At 38.9% G+C, this 22,127-nt stretch overlaps 1 protein-coding gene across 2 annotated transcripts in view; it reads right to left on the reverse strand.

The window, feature by feature from the left end:
* Positions 1-20,749, reverse strand: part of Nrap (nebulin related anchoring protein) — a 68,772-nt gene extending 48,023 nt beyond the window's left edge. The window contains exons 1-14 of one of the 2 annotated variants that reach the window (XM_069988046.1): positions 20,483-20,749; positions 19,809-19,903; positions 19,205-19,292; positions 16,135-16,239; positions 13,817-13,921; positions 12,722-12,829; positions 11,738-11,842; positions 10,598-10,705; positions 10,206-10,310; positions 7,571-7,675; positions 6,288-6,404; positions 3,489-3,593; positions 1,738-1,845; positions 628-732 (exon numbers count right to left, since the gene is read on the reverse strand). In XM_069988046.1, coding sequence (XP_069844147.1) covers positions 628-732; positions 1,738-1,845; positions 3,489-3,593; positions 6,288-6,404; positions 7,571-7,675; positions 10,206-10,310; positions 10,598-10,705; positions 11,738-11,842; positions 12,722-12,829; positions 13,817-13,921; positions 16,135-16,239; positions 19,205-19,292; positions 19,809-19,903; positions 20,483-20,554 — 1,431 coding nt within the window. In that variant the 5' untranslated portion in view covers positions 20,555-20,749. Of the gene's footprint in view, positions 1-627; positions 733-1,737; positions 1,846-3,488; positions 3,594-6,287; positions 6,405-7,570; positions 7,679-10,205; positions 10,311-10,597; positions 10,706-11,737; positions 11,843-12,721; positions 12,830-13,816; positions 13,922-16,134; positions 16,240-19,204; positions 19,293-19,808; positions 19,904-20,482 lie in introns of both variants that reach the window. The other variant, XM_069988045.1, reaches the window with a different exon arrangement.
* Between the last annotated feature and the right edge of the window lie 1,378 nt (positions 20,750-22,127).

Here is a 22,127-nt window from a genome sequence, read left to right on the forward strand (position 1 = left end):
CCAAAGGAATTCAAGGAAGGCAGCACTCAACAGTTAATAAATATATTTCCACTAATTAAAAACCATGACAACAACTAATTTTTAAACTACTTTAAGTACCCATTAAGGTAGTAGATGACTTTTGTCTCTTTCTTTATACTTTCCTACTTTTTCTATATTTTCTATAATAAACATATAGTAAAAGTTCTGGTGACCAGAAAACAATGTTTAAATTAACTGAACTGTTTCGTTTGAGATGCCAAACTATCTCATCATTTGGTATCAACTGTGTATCATTTCACTCAATACCATATGCACTCCAAAGCTTTTTTTTCTTCTGTTAATAAAGGGTCATCATAGCTATGGAATAACCTGATAATTTTTACAAACTTGCCCAGTAGATGCAAGCACCAAATTCTGAGAAGAAACTGAACTCTAGGATATCTTTGAGACAGACAGAATTGTCTGCATTTGACATTGAATAGCTGTGTTTTGACTATGCATAAATGGACATCCTTGAGGGGAAAGTTCCCCTTTCTCAGTCCTTCAACCTCCGAAGAATCAGTGTTTTGTTTCTTTCCACCTCACTGTCCCCCAGGAAGGAAGTGACAAGTAATCAAGCAAATGGGCTGTTGGAAGAGGACTTACATCTTTCAAGGGAAGCAGCTTCATTGTTGTTTGGTAGGAAGGAGTAAGAGTGGCTGGATAGTTGTAGTCTACAATGTCATGTTTATAATCTGCCTTGTAGGCAATCTGAAACCCAAAGAAAGAAAAAGCAGACACCACTTACTTTTGACCTTGTTTGAATGTCATAAGAGTATTTTTAAATAGCCAGAAACAAAATTAATTCAGTTTCATCAGCTCTAAGGAAAATTAAACTGTGTTCACACTTTTGCCTTTAATTTGAATTCTTCCTAATTAATCCCAAATCACTTAACTTCTATCAGTAGCATATTTATTTCAGTTTCCATTTTAGTTATGTAACTCCTTGTTGTCTGTATTAAGGATGATTTGTTGTTACACATGGGTATACAATGAAAGTACTTTTTGATGAACCCCAAGAAAATAAATGAAAATTGAGGAATCTCCAGAGAATTTCTTTTTCCCCCCTTCTGATCAAATCTGATATACTCAGAGAAAACCTAACGTTAGTATGTTTTAATAAGGAAATCAGATCCACTTAAGTACTCTTTACTTCCAAGATTTTAACCTGCATTTACTACTCTGTTAATTGGATTGATAAAGCTAAAGATAAATCAGTAGCTTTTAGGATATAAGGAATACAAGTACCTGATCTATTTTGTTATTTCACTATGTTAACCAGCACGGAGGCATAGTAGGTCTTCAAAGAATATAATGACTAAATAATTGAACTCATCAACCAACCCAACAAGTTCAAATAATTCACATAAGCTTTCGAACCTTGAAGAATTTCAAATTTGAACCATGCTCATCAATGTCTTTTATCTCTCAGAAACTAAAGATCTTTTTTGTCATATTTTATCATATCAGATCAATTATAATAGATCTAAGTTATTCTTCAAACCAGAGAAAGCTAAGATAAATAAATTCAGTCTTGGAAAATTTTACGACATTTCATATATAGTTGATGGTATTGGTTGACACCTAGAAATTTTTATGGGTCCATTTTTACAAACCAGAACACAAATGTTTTAGAAATGGAGGCTGAGAAAGAATGGGCTAAATTGCTATTGCCCCACCTACTGACTCCCACAGCCCCTTGCAAAAAGTACTCACGTTGCTGGCCAGACTGCCAACTTTCAGAGCATGGAGAGTGCGTCTATCCATGCCAACTCCTTCATAGTGGCCTCTCATGTGGGTCTGGTAGTTTTCTTTATATTTATTCTATATGGAAATACAAAACTTCCAATGAAAACTTGTCAACAGGTTGAAGATAACCTACTTATTTTAATACTCCAAGTCCAAAAATATCAATCATCCAACATAATCTATTCAAGTAACCATTGCACCCTTGAATAAAAATAAAAGCAACACCTTTTTCACAACTTCAAGCAAGCTTAGGAAGTTGGAGTCTGATGGGCACTGGGTCATAATACAGACTGGATCTGTTTGTTTTCATATTATGAATTTAGCACACTTAGGAGTTGATAAGTAGAGCTCACCAATGGACAACCATCCATAGATGACTCTGTGTGTGAGCCCAGGTTGGAGGTTGGTAGAAGCCACTGCATGCCATTACCTTTACTTCTAAATATAGTTGAGCCTCTGCCATGTGACCCACATGCATGGATTCAACCATGAATCAAAAATATTCAGAAAAAAAGATTGCAGCTGTACTGAACATGTACAGGATTTTCCCCCTTGTCAATACAGCGTACCAACTCTTCACATAGCATTCATATCATATTAGTATTATAAGCAATCTAGAGATGAGTTAAAGTGCATGTGAGGATGCATACAGGTGATGCAAATGCTACCAGTTTTTATAGGAACTTTAATATTATGAGGATTTTGATAGTCACCAATAAAGGAGTATCTAGAAACAATATCTCATGGATTCTGAGGAATGACTGTCATGAGTTTGGTAAAATTCTGTGAGGTAAAAATTAGTTATTACTGCAGACTTATAAAATAATGATGCTATGTCTGAATGCTGCCTATCAAGTAAAGACAACATGGAATGATGACAAATCATAAATGGGAAAAGCTAGGCAGCTCAAAATGAAGCTCATTGGCATGACCGACCCCAGTAGACTATTAAATTTTTACGCACTGGGAATTTTTAAGTAGAATACTTTTGCTATATATCAAACATGATTCTGCTTATCCGACAAGCACTTTCTGAAAAGGAGGGAACTATCAGCACCCTCATCTTACAAGATAGACAAAGTGGCTCAGAGAACCTGCCTTACTTGCCCACAGTTAACCACTGGACTAATGATGGAACCAAGCATGTTAGCCCTAAAATAGATACTCTTAAATCACAACATTTACACCAAATTTACATTACTCACTAAGAGTCTTACACTATCCCTTGATTATAAGTTCTGAAGGAGTCCTTGATAAGATCAAGGATACATCATTTGAGCTTTTCTGAGAATGTCCAAATAGCACTGAGTTATCTGTCTCCTTGTCTGTAAGAAAGGAAATAATGTCTGGCTCCCCAGGGGGCTGTGAAGGGATAAGGGAGATCTTCTGTTAACTCAGAAGCACAGAGTCACATTGAGAAGAGATGTTGTATGCTATGTGCTGCATAGAAGGGCTGTAAAAGGTCAGAGAGGATAGATAGGTCAATGCCCAGCTCACTAAGTCAAGTGTGAGGAAGGAGGAGGGATGGGAAAGTAGGACAGAGATGGACACTACATAGACCAATTCCAGCCATCAATTTCATGCAAAACTCATTGATCTTTGTGCCTGAGGCCATGCTTCTCCCAAAAGCAATTTATTAACATAGATTGTCTCTCAGGAGACTTACAAATAAGCTCACAAAACATGCTCAAACAAATGCTTAAGCATTAGCAACTCACATCACTGGTGAATTCTGAGATCTTTCTCACGTTCCTGAATTGAGGGGTCTCACAGTAGTTGATACTGTGACCTTTACTACTTTCCAGATCCTTCTTATACTCCACCTTGGAAACCAAAAGACCAGACACTTAATAGAACCCAACCCAAAGTCATTCTTTAAAATGTCTCCAGAACTTGATTAGAATAATATGGGAAACATTTCAACCCATGATGTAAAAATATGAGGCCTAGGATACTGTAAGTATGTGTTTTCCTTTGCAAAAACAAATAGTAAATAACCAATTAATTTCTAAAAGTTAAAAATAGATAATCCTTTAAAAAATACTCTCTAAGACTTTACACAGTCAAAAACTGATAAAGCTTTAGTTGTTCATGTAGCTTACTGGTAGAGCCCTTAACTAGTGCATCCAGGCTCTGAATTTGATCACTGCACATCAAGATACATTTTGTGGGGATAAGGGTGTTCCTGGAACTTGAACTCAGGGCTTGGGTACTCTCCTTGAACTTTTTTTTTTTGTTTTTTTGTCGGTCGTATGGCTTGAACTCTGGGCTTGGGTGCTATCCCTGCGCTCTTCAGCTCAAGGCGAGTGCTCTACCTCTTGAGCCACAGCACTGCTTCTGGTTTTCTAGTGGTTAATTGGAGATAAGAGTCTCATGGACTTTTCTGCTCAGGTTGGCTTTGAACCATGATCCTCAGACCTCAGCCTCCTGAGTAGCTAGGATTACAGGTGTGAGCCACCAGCGCCTGGCTCCTTGAGTTTTTTTGCTTAAGGCTACAACTCTACTTCTGGATTTGATAAGAATCTAATGGACTTTCTTGCCTGAATTGGCTTTGAACAGTGACCCTCAGATGCCAGCCTCCTGAGTAACTAGGATTACAGGCATGAACCCCTGGCACCTGGATAAAACTATAGATATTTAATAGCAAAACTGGTTTTGGGGATCTGGTGATTATTCTTAAGGGGAAATGTCTTAAGAGGATTATAGGGAGATGTCCAGACTTCTCTTTATGCTCTATTTTTAATTTGAGAGCTAGTTAAATAGATCTATCTACATGTAAAAATCCTTTTCACTGTACACTTCTGATGTATGTACATCTCTGTGGGTATATTTCAATAAAAATTAGCCACAAAGGTACTTTACACAGGTGTATAACAAAGGTAGCCACACTGATAGAGAGTATCTTTAATTTATAATAAGTCTACTAGAACTCTCATGGGTGCGCCTGGGTTGAAGACATGAGGCTTTGGTTATTAATAGACTTTAAGGGTCCCAGGTTACTGCAGAAGATAGGTAAGGGTGAATACCATAACTACAGTGAGGGCAAAATGAACTTGAAGGTTCCCCTGTGACTTCTTACAAAGGAAATACAACTTAATTGTTATAATGTCTATATCATGTCTAACATACCTTTTAAAGTATTCAAGATGTGTTATAAAATGTTTACAATATAACACAAGGTAAAACAAAATAGAGTTGAATTCTAACCCTATATGTTTTTATATTTATATATTCAGCTTTATATATATATATATTCAGTGTTTTATATATATATATATATATATATATATATATATATATATTCACATAGAAAAGTGTGGACAGTTCTATGCAAGTGGCCTGATTCCACTCTGGTCCCTGAAAGTTCCTATGAATCAGAAACAGGAGTTTTACTTTTCCAGATCTATGACAAGACAATGGCTTTATCATGGCAAAGGTCCCATCTTGAACTAAAACATGACACAATAATAAACATTACAGACTTTGCCACACACATGGTTCATATGTCATACACTACGTTCCACATTGACAGATAGAACGTAATCAGGCAATACATGACTATGATGTGGCATGTGCCAATAAAACTTTATTTACAAAATTAGGCTGTGGGCTGCATTGAGCACTGAGCCCACAGTGTACTAATCCCTAAAGCATCAGAACCACCTATAACATTTGTTTAAACACAGAATCCAAAGCCTCAGCACCCATCTACTACTTTAAAGTGTCTGATACTCAGAAAGTATCACTGTAATTCTGAGCAGTTTCAAGTTAGAGGACCATAGGTCAATGCATGCTTTGGAATAGCCAAATTATGGGCTAGCCTTTTGAGATTAAAGAATAATAATAAGATATTTGCATCTCTGTTTCTGAGTTGCAGATAACCTCTTATGGGAGTACTTTTCAGAGCCATACTCTTCCTTGTGCCAGAGGTTGACTGTTTGGGTACCTTTACAGTTCTGAAAAGGGATGCAAAAACATAGTAGGGTGTAAAAAGGACCTGGAACTAGAGATGTATCCTGCCAAGTAGTCCTAACATCACAAGAAAGCTTAAAACAGGTAGATCAAACAATATGTACCTTCTAGCAGCCAGGTCAGACTGTAAGGTAAGAGGAATTTGCATGGTACACACAGCTACTCTGAATTCTTACTCTAATGATAAGAAGAGTCTGACATTAGAAACACCCTTTCTGTTCTTGGGTTTTTACCCTACAACAGTAACATGTTCTAAAAATTATCTTTCTGACAACTAGAAATCTATTGCCTGGTCCTTTTTGAATATCTCTAACACAGTAAGGATTTGGGAAGAAAGTTTTGAACCACCAGGAAAAAGATTTAATTTATTTGAGGCTATCTTGCTAATCAGTTTTCCTGCACATTCATTCTCTGGTAACCCAACAATAATACATGTAGCATCACACTCTTAGCAGCATTGTTTGAATTACAGGCCTAGCCCGTTTCTGTCAAGGAAATAATATGGATGAAAACATGTGACTGTGACTATGAATTTCCATACGTACTTCACTAACAAGCTTATTCACACTCTGAGCTTGTTTAAGAACCAAGTTGTCTTGAGCTGGGAGAGAATGGTAATGCGCAGCGCCTTTCATCTTATGGAAGTCCTGTCTGTATTTGAGCTGAAACAAACACACAAGAGTGGTTGTTGTGAGAGGACTTACTCTGAAATTACCCCAGACTTAACATTAATATTTACTCAATAAAATTTTCTGGAGGGAAAAGAGTTGTGGACATTTTCCTCCATTAAATCTATAAACTGAAGATAGGATCTGGTAGCTTATTCTTATGATCCTAACTACTCAAAACTTATGATATTTGAGGATCACAGTTCAAAACTAGCCCAGGTATAAATGTCTAGATACTCTTATGTCCAGGTACATAACAAAAATTCAGATTTGTAGGTGTGGCTCAAGTGGTACAGCACCAGCCTTGAGGGGAAAAAAAACCAAGAGCAAACTCCAATATCAGCACAAAGACAAACAAAATAAACTGCTAGGTCTTTTCTGTATTAAAGTTTTTAATGCCCTGCTTCACAGTTCTTACAGTTTATATTGTGATCTGGTATTTTAAAAAGGTCTTAAAATGATCATAAGAAAGGATGAAATTGCAATTTAATTTTGCCCATCATTTCACCCTTGGCCTGCTAAGGGGATGTAAAGTGAGATAATGTCATATATTTCCCTTCTCAGGGCAAAAGTGGTGCTGTTCTGGGAAAGTGAATACTCATTGGATGGTAATAGACTCAAGAAGGGCCAAGGTAGAAGAAAGCACTTCTTGGTTCTGACTAGAGACCAAGTTCAAGCTGGCACATTAAGATCTGCAATGGATACTTCACTTTACCATGCTTAATTATAGCTCACCTTTCAAACATTGCCAGCTGACTATCATTCTGTAGATAAAAATCATTTTATCACTGGCCTATGCTTGGCTTGATAAACATATGACTGGTTTTAATCAGCTCTACTTCTAAAATGCTCAATTTCTCAGCAACTTCCTGGTGAAGACGTTCATAACCCCAGCTTATCTAGCTGGACTAGTTTTGTACTTACTTCAAATGACCTAAAGTGAGTAGTGCTATTTGTCTCTGCCAAGCTCCTTGGAAGCAGTAAATGTAACCAAATACTCCGAACAGCAAAAGAAGGCATCAGAAATTTGGATGGGAACTGAGGGCTAGAATAACATAGTACTTTGGCTGAGCTCTAAGAAATGTATCTGTGTGTAGGTTTCTTCAGTGCCTCTTCTCTTCTGCCTCTGTGTTGATCAGCTGTCCCTGGATGGTACTTACATCACTGGCGAGTTCATTAGCCTTCTTGGCATTCTGATAAGCAGGGGTGATCATGGCTGGGAAGCTGCCCTTTCCCCTGGGCTCTCCATTCTCCTCCAAGTAACCCTGCTGAGCCAATCAGAAACTTTGGTTACTTATGTGCCTCGCCCTAAAACAACCCCTAGAGCCTGTTCCCACACAGTCCATCCACACTGGTCCAGTGATTGCCACTGGAGATGTACTGTGTGATGGGTAAGATGTTAGATCCTGGAAGTCAGACTCACTTACTAGTGGCTAGTACATAACCAGCACAAAGCAAGCGATAATTCTTGCCATTATCATTAATATTTCCATTAGATAAACCAAGATACTTGACCTGTTTCCCAGTTTCATGCTCTAAGGAATGCATGTCTTAACTCATGCCAGCAAAGAACGTCGTCTTCCCATATATAATCTTGAATACTACTTTACTTGGGTCCAATGATTGATCTATGAAGAGGTCTATGATTTGACATCCAAATATTGATGTGTGTTATATAACCAGAAAAGAACTAGAACACAAATGTTTGTAATTTAGGAATGAAAAACTTTGAAATGCTACCAGATTATCCAAAATAGGAGTGAGTATATATTTTAAACAAAGGACTATAATCTCATTTTTCATTTTTCTTTATTCTTCTCCATACTATTCACCCATGCCCAAAAAGGAAAATTTTGCTCATGGGATCATCATCACATGACTGAGAAGGAAGTATTCCTGTGTTTCACTGGCAGCCAGATTTACTCCATGACCTGCTCAGATGCACCTTCACTTAGAAGCCCCTGAGTCACTCCCTGGTCGAAGTCCTGCCTTGGGCAGAATCTGCTGATTCCTCATTTGCATCTTACTCAACAACCTGAGACACTCCTTCTTGTACCTCTTTAGGCTCATAACTCCAACTCCCTGGGGTCTGCTCTAGGCAGAAGTTTATCTCAACAGCTTGGACTTTGGTACACACACTTTCTTAAACCATTGGGTCCAATTTGCTCTATGTTTTTTCCTATCCTGCTTTATAGTTTTGTGTTGGTAGCTTTATTTTAATGCATGCATGCATGCGTGTGTGTGTGTGTGTGTGTGTGTGTGTGTGTGTGTAAATCTTTTTCTAAGACATCTACTTCTGTTAAGAATTTCATTGGTTACAAATAATAAATTGATTACCTGATATAGTCTTTTTCACAAGTTGGTTATTCATTTAAAAAAAAAAAGAGAGAATGAACTGGTTGGCACTTAAGGCATTACAGATATTTATAGTTTATCTGCCTGTCCCCCTGCTTCTCTCTCACTCCCTCCTACTCATGGCTTGGCAATTCCTGCCAAATTACCCAGCTAAATGCCATGCTAGGTTGAGTCCCCTCAACAGCTGCTAACTGGGGTATCAAACAACACCCATGTTGACTCTCATGTTTGCTTTTAAGACTAGAAACTTCAATCAAATTGCTCAAATAATCAAGAGCCAAATATAAGACTATGAAATTATATTTCAAAATATGTTCACACCCATAGATAAAATGTAATCATATGAACACACATAGATGAACTATGACACAGATATGAAATTATATATATGTTATAACTAGGGGTAGGCAAAACTATGCAAAATATTTTTGCCAATTATATTAATGAAGCCAGATTATTTTAACTAGAACTGATTTTGTAAAAGTTTTTCTAAGCCTTCTAAATGACATATTTAAGACATGAAACAATTAAAAGCATATTTTCATTGAATTTAAATCACTAAGATTTGATAGAATTTATAATGTGAAACCAAGTATTATTATTGCTTTGATAGATATTAGCAAAGTGATTACAACCAGACACAAAACCTTCATATACATTCTAATGGCACACAAAAGTATGGCAACTTGCTTTTCTAAAGAAGAGAAATACATTCCTTCATGGGTTATATGTCTGGTAGAGCCTATCTACTGGCAAATAATTCAAACTAATTAAGAGAAAATCATTCCAGTATGTACACTTTCTCACTTCCATTTCTTTTTTAAAATTTTTAACAAAATAAGTGATGCTTCCATTACTATACACAACACACAGAAAACACTAAAGGATATGCAAATAAAAACTTGCTTTTATCTGCTGTATCCAACTTTTCTCTTTCTGAAAAGATGAAGTTCATCTAAGAAATGCAATCAGGAAATAAAAAAAGGTATGCACTCTTTGCTTTATCTAGGAACCTAGACAAGAAATTCACTTCCTAAAGAAATGAGCCCTGCTATGCAACAAACTGCTCCATATTTTTTAAGATACGTATTTTGATCACTGTCATGTTTAGGCAATGATGGACAAAATATAATCAATCTTAGTCTTTAGGACTATTCTTCAGTGAACTGAGAAGAATGCTTTATTCTTGGCCAAGCTGCCATAGTTGTGTAGATTCTTTAATTATAAAAAAATAAATACTTAGAATCTATTATCTTACATAGGTCAAGTTGATCCCTGTCTATCTGTCTGCTACTTTCTGGCTTAGAAAATCCACAATTCATGAACAAAGATTAAGAACCATCCACAAATGGACATGAACTTTGTCCCAGCTAATAGAGGCCAACCTGAGAACTGCCTATAGAAAAGACCAGTCTCCCAGAAAGACATTGTATCACATACCTGGTCATACCGGACTACACCTTCCTTTGTCAAAGTACCCTCAGCTCCAGTAGCTGAGCCAGCCACTCCTCTCATTTCTCGTTGATATTGTTGATGGTACCTCACCTATTTGGAAGCAAAGGACAAACTCAGTAAGTCTAGCTTCCCAGAAACAGGAGTCAGAAGAGTAAAAAAAAATGAACATCTTGTGGAATATTCTTGCTCTATTATTCTTGAGTCTAAGGGATATAGGAAGTACCAGGTCAATGTCATGGTAAAAATGATTAAACACTATGGAGAAAAGCTACTTCTTGGCATCAGCAAGCATGCAAAAGCAAACAGGAAGTTGGGCTCCAAAAGTCCAGGTTAACTTCCTGTTTCTTCCATGTGACAACATAACTATGAGCACTTACATCACTTGCCAGCTCATTGGCTCTTTTGGCTATCTGATAAGCAGGGGTGATCATAGCAGGAAAACTGCCTTTCCCTCTCTGTTGTTCATAGTCTTCTGTGTATCTCACCTAGAGAATTAAAAACAAAAGTATATCTCATGCTACAATCTTATCATATGCTGGATGATCTCTGTCAGGTGTTCTGTTAAGGAGTCCCATGAAACCTCACCCATTCTGTAAGACAGATCTTAAGGCATATAATTGACATAATTACAGCATGGTCCACCATGTGCATACAATCTACTTGTTTTTATTCCTGATACCCAGTGCAATGTGTGGAGACAAATGGAGACACTCAACATGGAGTTCAGAGCACCTTTGTGTTCCATCTGGTGTGGGCCAGCTGGTGGGGCTGGGCAGAGGAGTAAGAGTCTGTCCTTGAGGAGCTATGGTCAAGTTTGGGAGATAATGGAGGCTTCTTAATTTCAGATCTAGGCTAAGGTAGGTGGGCAAATCACTTATTAAAGCAAGCCTGTATTTTGTCCTCACCTCTGGCTCAGCTAAACACTAAATTCTTGGTCTTTGTTTGCTAGTCAGCACTGAATGAAAAGGTAAGTGGAAAAAATTCTTCAAAACTTATGTTCCCTAATTTGTACTGGAAAGAGAGATTTCTTTCAGATTAATGAGATACATCTAGTTTGGTATTAATCTGGTCTCAAGGTTTCACCTTAAAGAATGTTTGTGAAACCGGGTGCCAGTGGCTCACACCTGTAATCCTAGCTACTCAAGAGGCTGAGATCTGAGGATTGCGGTTCAAAGCCAGCCCGGGAAGGAAAAGCTGTGAAACTCTTTTCTCCAATAAACCACTAGAAAACTGGAAGTGGCACTGTGGCTCAAGTGGTAGAGCGCTAGCCTTAAGCTGAAGAGCTGAGGGATAGTGCTCAGGCCCAGAGTTCAAGCCCCATGACCGACAAGAGAGAGAGAAAAAAAAGAATGTTTGTGAAGTGTATGCTAGCTGACATATCAGACTCAGTCTGAGAAAATTCTTCCTGGGATCAAGGCAAGACTAGGAGGCCTCCTATATTCTCTCTTTCTTCTCCTGCAGTTAACAAAGAACAAGGCATCTAAGACCTGTATGGCTTATCCTTCATGATTTCTTACATCACTTTGAAGCTGTCCCCCAGCCTTGGCCCGTAGGAGTTCAGGGGTATCTGCCACTGGGGTGAACTTGGAGATGCGTTCATCATGCCCTCTCTTGTATTCCACCTGAAGAGGAGACAGCACAGATTGAAGGTCACGACCACCGCACACTCCCTGTAAGAACCTTTCCAAGCAGCTCTAAAGGAGCTACACCATCAGACACTACTTACAGAGAGCCAGTGGGGAGGTGAGGAGGGTCTCATGGCACTTAATTTAATATCTGTAACAACTACATACAGTGGTGGAACTAATGTTTTCCCTATTTACAAATGAGAAGCTAGGGAAACAGAGAGGTTAAGTAATTTTCCCCATAGCCATACATCAAATAGGAGATAACGTCAGGATTCAAATTCCAACATGCTGGCTCCAAATAAGTTCTTAATCAATAAACTATGCCACTCTTGAAGAGTTAAGTTTTAAAAAATCAGCAACCCCCCAAAATATTTTGGTCCAGTCTTTGGGTGAGCTATACCTATACGGTCTCTGTCCATTTTGTAGGTGTGGCCAAATCAAGGAACAGAGGGTCAACAATTGGGATATATATAAAAACACAATTTTCTACATCATGCAATGCTATCTATACCTATGGTCCAAAGCACTCACTTATGCATGTGTTTTTTCCCCTGAATCACAGAGCTTCATCAAGTCCAAAACTTAGCACAATCATTGATAAAAGTGAGCACTAGGGCTGGGTACCGGTGTCTCATGCCTGTAATCCTAGACACGCAGGAGGCTGAGATCTGAGGATTGTAGTTCAAAACAGCCTGGGCAGAAAAGTCCCCATGAGACTCTTATCTCCAATTAACTACTCAAGAACCAGAAGTGGTGCTGTGGCTCAAGTGGTAGAGTGCCAGCCTTGAGCAAAAGAGGCTCTGAGACAGTGTCCAAAGCCCTGAATTCAAGCCCACAACCAACACACAAAAAAGTGGGCACTGTGACACTCACTTGGCTGGCCAGCTGGTTGGCTTTCTTGGCTCTTTGATAAGCAGGTGTGATCATGGCTGGGAAACTCCCTTTACCCCTCTGTTGCTCGTAGTCTTCTGTGTATTCTTCCTGTTGGTTAAAACAATGAAAGCTTTATACTAGTTGGGAACTAATAAAACTAAGGAAAATTGGATTCATTAGATACTTCGGAAACATTTCCATCTCCTAGAGTTAAGTCTGAAATGGTATTTGCAAATCACCATCCACACTGAGGAACACATTCCCCACATCTAAGGCTATCCCCTTCAATGTTTATATCAAATTATGGGAAGCATGGCATAACACTTTGGCTCCAAGGATTTTATGTTAGTAATTAGTGCAATGACACTTTGATAAAAACTTTTCTGCTAGGAGTAGTTTTACAGCAAAGGGAGAGAATGTCTTGCTTTTTTCCTTTCTTTCTGAGCATCTCTGATCATTACTTTTCCTAATGAGACACATCATCGTATCATGTGCACTTCACTTTCTTTCCATTTTCTAAAGGAAAAGTCATGAAGACTAACAGTATTTCCCAAAGTGGATTCTTCAAAAGGTAGGTATGTGCTAAAGGCCAGGGATATGTTCTGCAAATAATGACCTCTGAAATCAGGGATAGATTGCCTTTATATGGAAAATCTCAAAGATCTCTTACAGTTCTGGAGGTCAGAAGGTTAAAGTAGACTATCAAGGTTGACTCATTCTGGAAGGACTAGAAGAGAATCCATCTCTTTATCATCTCCAGCATCTGGAGGGCCTTTTGTTCCTTGGTGCCTGGACCCACATGCCTTTGACCTCTGATTCTGTCATTGCACAGCAACTTTCCCCTAATTCTGATCCTCCCACTTCCAAGTCATGGAAAGCTGTGTGATCACACCTAGCCCTCCCTAAGAATCCAGGACCTTCCTGTCAAGAGCCTTCACTGAAGCACAGGTGCATAGTCTCTTTGACTAATCAGGTAACATTGCACAGATTCCAGAGATTAGGGAATCATTGAGAGGGACAAGTATTTTGTTTACCACAACCCTAAAAATAAAAGAATACTCAAACTCATCATTCAAATACCTGTTCAGTCCTTACCTCACCAAGAGACTGTCGTGCCTCAACCATCCTGACAATTTCAGGGTCTGGCAGAGCTCCTGGACACCAAGTGTGCCCTTCCCCATATCCAGGCCAGTAGGCTCTCTATAAAGGAAACACACAGGTGCTTATAAACACATGCCCTGTACATTTGGTTGCCAAGATCCCGCTATCTGCCCACATTCCTAGTAACATTCACATACTTCACAAAATAAGATGTTCTTTAAAAACCATCATAAGCTCCTCTTGATAAGTCTCCACTAACTAGAGTGCACATTTTTTCAGACTACAAAAATGCCCTAACAGCCTAAATAATTGAAATTCCTGAGATATGCTAATGATATAGAAGAAAGTCTAAATATAACTTAACACATCGTTGCTCATCATTTGCTAAGATTGGGCAGGGGTGGGGAAGTCCTTGTTGACAGACAACCTGAGATTAATCAGCATTATTCAGACACACTTCAAAAAAACCTACTGTCTATTATGTTCCTGACAACTGACAGTGAGAAAGGAAAAAGACAAAAGACAAATTTCTCTTTAAAGATATTTATAATTTAACAGTGGAGAGAAAACAAACATAGGAAACAAAAAACAATTAGGAAACATTGGTAGGGTTGCATAAGCTTTGAAAACAGTAAGCTGTCAAACAGTCTGTAGGGGCTGGGCTTTGGTTTTGGCAGGGAGAATAGAATTTGAAAATAGAATAAAATAGAATAGAATTTGAGCTGGAACTCTAGGACTAAGGCCTAGAGTTAATAGAAGCAAAGAAGGAAAGAATGGCCTATGCCCCCTAGGTCCATGCCATGAAACAGGAATTTCATGCATCGTTCACGAGTGAATCCCCATAGCTTAGCACACAGCAGAGTCAGTGACTATCTACCAAGTGAACTGCAGGAGTGTGACTTGCTGTGAAGGAAGGCTAGAGGGTGAGGGGTTTGTCTTAAAGACCACAAGGAGCTGAATGTAACTGGATGGGGATGGGAGGGGCAGAGCTTGGAGACAGCAGATGGGCTGCAGGTGGGACAAACTGGTCAGGTTGGGCAGAGCTAGGCTTTGGAGATCCAAAAATATTTTATGACAGTATCAATAACAGGTGGAAGGAAATCTAAATGTAAACAAAGTGTAAGAAAACACACAAAATCTTTATCCGGTAATATCAAGCATTGGTGTGAGTGTGGGGGAAACAGGTGTCCCCACAGTCTGCCTACAGGTATACACTGAAACTCTGCAACACAGAAACTGGAACTAGCCCTGCCCTCTTACGGGTGTACCCAGACCACACTATCCACACCAGCTTGGGAGGCCTGATGATAGATTGTTACAAGCAAACAGAGTCGAGATAGATAGATGTAAGTAAACAGAAAACTCTAGAAGGATAGCGATGAAACAGATGGGAAGTTGTAAGAAAAGGACTGTTAGACCTGGCACTGGTGGCTCACATCTGTCATCCTAGCTACTCAGGAGACTGAGATCTGAGGATCATGATGTGAAGCCAGCCCCAACAGGAAATTCCATGACTCTTTTATGTTCAATTAACCACTGGAAAACCAGAAGTGGAGCTGTAGCTCAGAATGGTAGAGCATTAGCTTTGAATAAAACAGCTCAGTGACAGTGCCCAGGCCCTAAGTTCAAGCCCCACACAACCAATAAAAAGTAAAAAAAGTATTATCACCTTACTTATATAATTGCAACCCCTCTGTACATCACCTTGATAATTTAAAAAAGTACTAGTAGGATATTTTTTTACAATGACAAAAATGCAAACCTTGGGTGTACAATTAAAAATACATGGCTGAGGAATTCTGAAGTGGGCAGAGAAATAGGTTAGGGTAATCCAGCAGGCTGTGTGTGACTGACATGGCCCAGTAGGCTGAGAGGCCAATCTACAAGAGGGAAAGGCATTGCAGGAAGTCCTCACAGAGGTCCAGGCAGGAATGACATAGGTCACGATGAAGACAGAGCCATGGAGAGGAAGGGCTGGGGCTCAGTGAAGCATCAGAGGAAAATGGTATTGGCCTCAAGCCAGGGCACCTGTTCTCAGTGATTAAAAAAAAACACTAGATGGAAGGGACTAGATAGTAAACTGAACTGAAGCAGAGTTAAGATACATTGATAAAAGTACTCCATAAATATCTTCAGTTACAAACTGGATGAAAGGAAAATGAATTGGCTTTCCCTAGACATCTGTGCATATAATTTTCAAAGTATGTCACTCCTCTCTCTCTCTCTCTCTCTCTCTCTCTCTCTCTCTCTCTCTCTCTCTCTCTCTCTCTCTCCCTCTCTCTCTCCAAACCCATGTATCAGGCCTTTCTCACCTCATTCACCAGTGGTTGGTTGTTAGGTACACCTACTCCATCCGTGGATTTCATGTCCCAGTGAAAAACTGATTTAAACTGTTCATCATCTACTCGGTCACTGATCTGTATGATAAAGATACCATCAATAAAGTTTCCATCAGAGAAGAGAAAGAAAAGAAATATTATGCAGCTAAATTGGGGGAGATTTTCTACAAGATTCACTGCAAAGCATTTTTATTGCACTACAAGGAATCTGGGTACAATACATCTCACCATGGTCCCATCTGAGCCATCAGCCAGATAACACATATTGACTGCTCTCTGTACAAGGCTCTATAAAGTAGCACAATTTAAAAAAAGATCAAGCCAGGTGCTGGTGGTTCACACCTGGTAATCCTGGCTACTCAAGGAGCTGAGATCTAAGGACTACAGTTAGAAGTCAGCTCTGGCAGGAAAGTCCATGAGACTTATTTCCAATTAACCACCAGAACCTTGGAAGTGGCACTATGGTTCAAAGAGGTAGAGCACTAGCCTTAAGCAAAACAGTTCAGGGACAACACCCAGGCCATGAATTCAAGCCCCATGATGACAAAACAAAGATTGAGATACATTTTCTCTAAATTTAACATACAGCCCAAAGTCTTCATGTTAGAGTAAATTTCAGAAAACCTTGTATATCAGACTTACATTCTTCATAAATTAGCCTGTGTAACTGTCACCCAGAGAGCTTTTTAAGATATCATGTTAGAAAGGATTAGCTCACTGATTTCATAAAGGCCTTTTTCATGGTATAATTTTACTTTCAACATCTTGATCAATAACATCTGAGTTGTGTGTGTGTGTGTGTGTGTGTGTGTGTGTGTGTGTGTGTGTGTGTGTGTTCAGATGTAAGGCAGGAGTCAAGTACATTTTTTTGTAACAAATATCAAATCATTCAAACACTTATTTAATTATTCTTGCTATGTTGAATTATAGTTGTGCCTTTGTTATAAATCAAATGACCATATATGAACAAGTCAATTTTTGGATCTTGTATTTTAGGCCACTGAATATTTTTGTGCAATCCTCCTCTGAGTGATTTGTACTGCCTTTACAGTAAATCTTGAAATCTGATGTCTTATATTCTTCAATTTGTTTATCAATTTGTTTTTTGGCTTACAAGTCTAGGCTTTCAGTTTTGCATGTTAATTTAAAAATCATCTAGCTGGGAGCCAGTGGCTCATGCCTGTAATCCTAGCTGCTCAGGAGGCTGAGATTTGAGTATTGTAGTTCAAAGCCAGCCTGGTTGTGAAAGTCCATGAGACTCTTATCACCAACAAAACACTCAGAAAAAATCCGAAGTGGCGTTGTGGCTCAAGTGGTAGAGTGTTCACCTCGAGCTGAAGAGCTGAGGGACAGCGCCCAGGCCCAGAGTTCAAGCCACATTACAGACAAAAAAAAAAATATCAGTCAGCCAATGCTATAAAATACACTACGGTCAGGTGCTGGTGCCTCATGCCTGTAATGGTAACTACTCAGAAGGCTGAGATCTCCTTAGATCTCCTTGATCTTAGATCAAGGTTCAAAGCCGCCTGGATGGAAAAGTTTGTGAGATCCTGATCTCCAATTAAATCACTAAAAGCCAAAACTAGAGCTGTAGGTCAAGAGTTATAGCTCCAGTCCTAAGTGAAAAAGCTAAGGGACAGCACCCAGGCCCTAAGTTAAAGCCCCAGTACTGGTACACATACACACAACAGACACAGCCAGACGGTCAGGCACACACACACACACACACACACACACACACACACACACGCACAAAAATCAGTAGGTTCTTGAGTCTCTGATATAGATGTCATAGTGTTTGCATATAGCCTACCTACACGCTCACATATACTTTTAGTCATCCTTAGATTGCATGTAAAAACCAATAGACAATCTATCACACTGCCAAAATGCTGTATTTACTGTCCACACAGGCATACTGGGACTCTGCATTACTGCCTGTGGCAAGAGCAAAAGCTCTGTTAAAACGCTATTTTTAATTGCATTTTTATCTTTAAGTAGTTGCACAAAGGAATTGCCTTTGAACAAAGAAATATAGGAATACAACAAATCTTGATCAGTGTCACCCCTTTTATCTTTCTCCCCTGTCCACACTTTTGTGAGGACAGGCTGGCAGGTATCAGAGTCAGTATGAGGTGAGGTGCCATCAGAAAGGGAGTCTCAGGCAAGCAGAGATTACTAGAGAGTCCTCCACCTCCTGGGTAACTTTCTAATTTTAGAAAGCTATTAAGCTCCATCCCACAGAGCAACCTCTCCTGGGGCCTGGACAGGATAAGTTCAATGATTCATCACTTTAACAGATCCAAGAGTTTAATCAACAGCTGGGTATTTAACTGAACTTTAGTGCCGACTTTTCAAAAGAGTCAGGCTTATGAACAAGGCCTCTTTGTCTTCCATCCCAACCCCCATCTACTCAAATTTTATTACCAAATCAAAATATCTTGACCTAGACCTGTACTAGTGGATGAGGGAGCTTATATAATCATAAGAAACCACTAAATTCAGGGAAATTTAAGAGCATGGAACTGGAGGTTTTTAATTTTCTCCATTGAGATATTATAGAGGAAAGAAAAGTTGGACCCTTCCCATATTTTTCAACTATGCAAACTTTTTTTTATAAGTTTTTTATTGTGAAAATACTGAATAGAGGGGTTACAGTTACATGAGCAAGGTAATGAGTACATTTCTTATCAAGCATTGTTGCTTCCTCCTTTGTTTTCCCCAATTATGCAAACTTTTTAAAGTAAGCATCTAATGCAAGCAGGGACTGTTGTATAAATGAATATCAGTATGTCTAGAGTTGACCAGATATAAAGATTATATTAGAATGAAGAAGCTCAACTCCTGAACCTAGATTATCCTGTGTATTGGTCCCAAATGTTGATGGAAGAGAGCAACATTTTGTTACTCAACTACACATTGCATGTGTAAGTGGAGGAAATCAACTGTTCACAAATAGACAGAGACACTTAAAATCTAACAGGTGCCTATGCAAAGGCATCTGCTTTCAAAGCTATTTCAAAAGCAAAAGTAAGTGACTTACCCCACCCATGGCACCCAATGACTTCTTCACATTTGGATTTAAAGGAATATGATAGACACTAGTGAACGTATTGTTCTTAGGGTTGTGGCTGCAAGCAAAGAAATAGACATAAATCAAAATTTAAAATGTACTTGGTGCAAGATGACTTATTATTCTTAAAGGTATTGTTACTTTTCAAAGCCAATACACCAAAAATTGAATTAAGTATTGTTAGCAACTTTCCAGGCAACGAGTCTTAAAGGGAAAAAAAAAAAGGCTCAAATGAACCAAATTCAATGTGTACAATGATCACTTGAAAACATTTGGAAAAAATTAAAATGAATATAAAAAAGTTGTATGTTGTATGTTGTTCCGCAAATATCGACAAGTTTGAGATGATGTTATAGTGACTAGAGTTGATCTTTATTAATAAACGTAAGATTTTTCTGTCCATTGTATAAAATCTCCTTTTAGATCTCCAAAGACTGAACCTCAGCAAACACTTTTGGGAGACATTTCTTGGATTTAACCATGAAGTATATGAACTAAGCCTTTGGTTGGCCATTTGTTCTAAAATGAACATAACTCAAGAGGTGCTGGGAACTCAAGGGTATCAAATACTTACGCATGACAATACGGCTTTTTCTGGTGACTCACAAAGTTATTAACAGACAGCATCATCTTGCAGACTTCACAGTGAAAACATGCTTTATGCCATATCTAGAAATCATATAGGAAAGATTTGGAAATCATCTATTTTTCCCACAAATCAGGACTCTTATATACTTCAGTTAAAAAAAAAACCTGAGATAAGCTGAAGATTTGTATTCTAAGTTAAAAACCACGTGCACAAATGTGATATATTAAATAGATGGATAACTTTTTTCTTTTTTGTTTAAATTGTATTTTTGTTATTTTTAAGTAGTTGTACAAACAAGTTACCATCCAACAAATTATTATAAGTACAATGCATCTGGAGTGATGTCACCCCTTTTAACATTCTCTTTCATCCCTATCCACCCAACCCCTCCCCTCAATTTTCCTAATTTTATTGGTTATGCATTGAATATTATAACTGTATTCTCTCCCACTTTCTCTCTTCATTAACTATACCCCCCCTCCCAGATGGTTAGCTTTTCTTAGGCAACATGGAAGAACACAGAAATGATTGGAATCTAACAAAAGTAGGTAAGACATCTTTTCCTGATAGCTGAAAAATGCCCACATGTCTGTATGTGAGAAGATAAATGTTCCATGTGTATTTCTGATTTTCCCAAAGGCTAAGAAATGTTTACTGACCTGATCTATGCAGCTGATCTTCTCAGCAGGATAAACCCCATAGCCACACCTAGAGCAAGCCTGAACATTCATCTTGGAGAGTGTAGACAGAAGACAAACGTAGCAGGTAGGCAAGATCTCTAACTAGGCCCAGCTGAGTTGCCTGCGTCTCCCAAATCTCAACTACTGTCAAACTCCTATGGGTGCCTTGATCCTTCAGAATCCAACTTCCACCTTCCTTTGCTGACTTTCTGTTTTGAAGTCCGCAGTTGGCTGGCTTTTAAAGCCACCACTTACTCAAGGACTATTTTGGCAACTCACTCAGCACGCATGCGTCTGGGAAATAAGGTGGAGGTATTTCTGGCTGACTTGCTTCTCTAAATAGAAAAGTGAACTCACGGGACAGCATCATGTTTATGTGGATAACAAAACCACGGTGTGTGACTGGGCAGCGTGTGGCACTTAAACACTAGCTGTGATCATGACCCAAGAAAAGAACTTTAAAGAATAACCACGCCTTCATGTGATGATCAAATTAGAAAAGCTGACTCCAGACATCCGATGACTAAAGCAGACAGACCAGCTATGCTCCTTAAAATACAGGAAATAAAATAGGGTCCATGCACTTCCCTGGGAAGGTAAAGACCAGATTTAAATTTTAGCTTTATCTACTAAAAATGTTTCCAGCAGTGAAAGTAAAAATTTGGGTTGAATGCAAATATAAGAACTCGTGGTGTTGTGGCTTCTATAATTTTGTTCTGCAGTGTTCCAAAAGAACATCTCTGATTATACCCTGGGTCCACAGGTCCTAACACAGGTAGTTTGAAGACAAAAATCTTTTTTTTTCTGACTTTGTGAGGTGACGATTTCTTTAGTCTATTCTTAAATTATAACCTTATCAAGACACTTTTTAAAAAATGGTGCCTTGGGGCTGGGAAGGTGGCTGAGTGGTAGAGCGCTTACCTTGCATGCATGAGGCCCTGGGTTTGATTCCTTAGCACCACATAAGCAAAAAAGAAAAAAGCCGGAAGTGGCACTGTGGCTCAAGTGGTAGAGTGCTAGCCTTGAGCTGAACGGCTGAGGGACAGTGCCCAGGCCCAGAGTTCAGGCCCCATGACTGGACTCCCCCCCCCAAAAAAAAATGGTGCCTTACCTGTTTCTTCCCTGAGCTCATTACTTTCATTACCTATTCCCTCCAGCATCTTTATAGTCTCCATAGCAGCTGCCCATCTAAGAGACTATCAACGCGTCTGTTGTAAAATATTGTGTCATTTCTATCAAAATATAAGTTCCAACAAAAACAGGATACTTGGGTCCATAATTCCAAGGTCTAGAACAAGATCAAGCATGTAAAAGATGTTCAATAAGTACTTAGTGAATTAATGAAATAAGGCTATTACTCACACCATAATGCTTACAGAGGCCAGTGTGAAGTCATAGGTCATGGGTCATGGAAGGACCCTCCAAAATGGGTGAGCATGAGCCCCGAGGGAAACGAGCAATATTTCCTGGACAAAGGCTGTGATTACAATCTACATCTATGACACTTGTGAAAACAGGGATAGCTATTGCCTATATGGAGTCAGTACTCAGCATCACCAAGTATTCTGGTTTTTCCAGAGAAGACACTTATATATGAAACTGACTCCCAACTGCCCCGGCCTCC

This window comes from Dipodomys merriami, unplaced genomic scaffold, assembly GCF_024711535.1.
Source record: "Dipodomys merriami isolate MVZ:Mamm:240054 unplaced genomic scaffold, mDipMer1.0.p SCAF_35, whole genome shotgun sequence".
NCBI lineage: Eukaryota > Metazoa > Chordata > Mammalia > Rodentia > Heteromyidae > Dipodomys > Dipodomys merriami.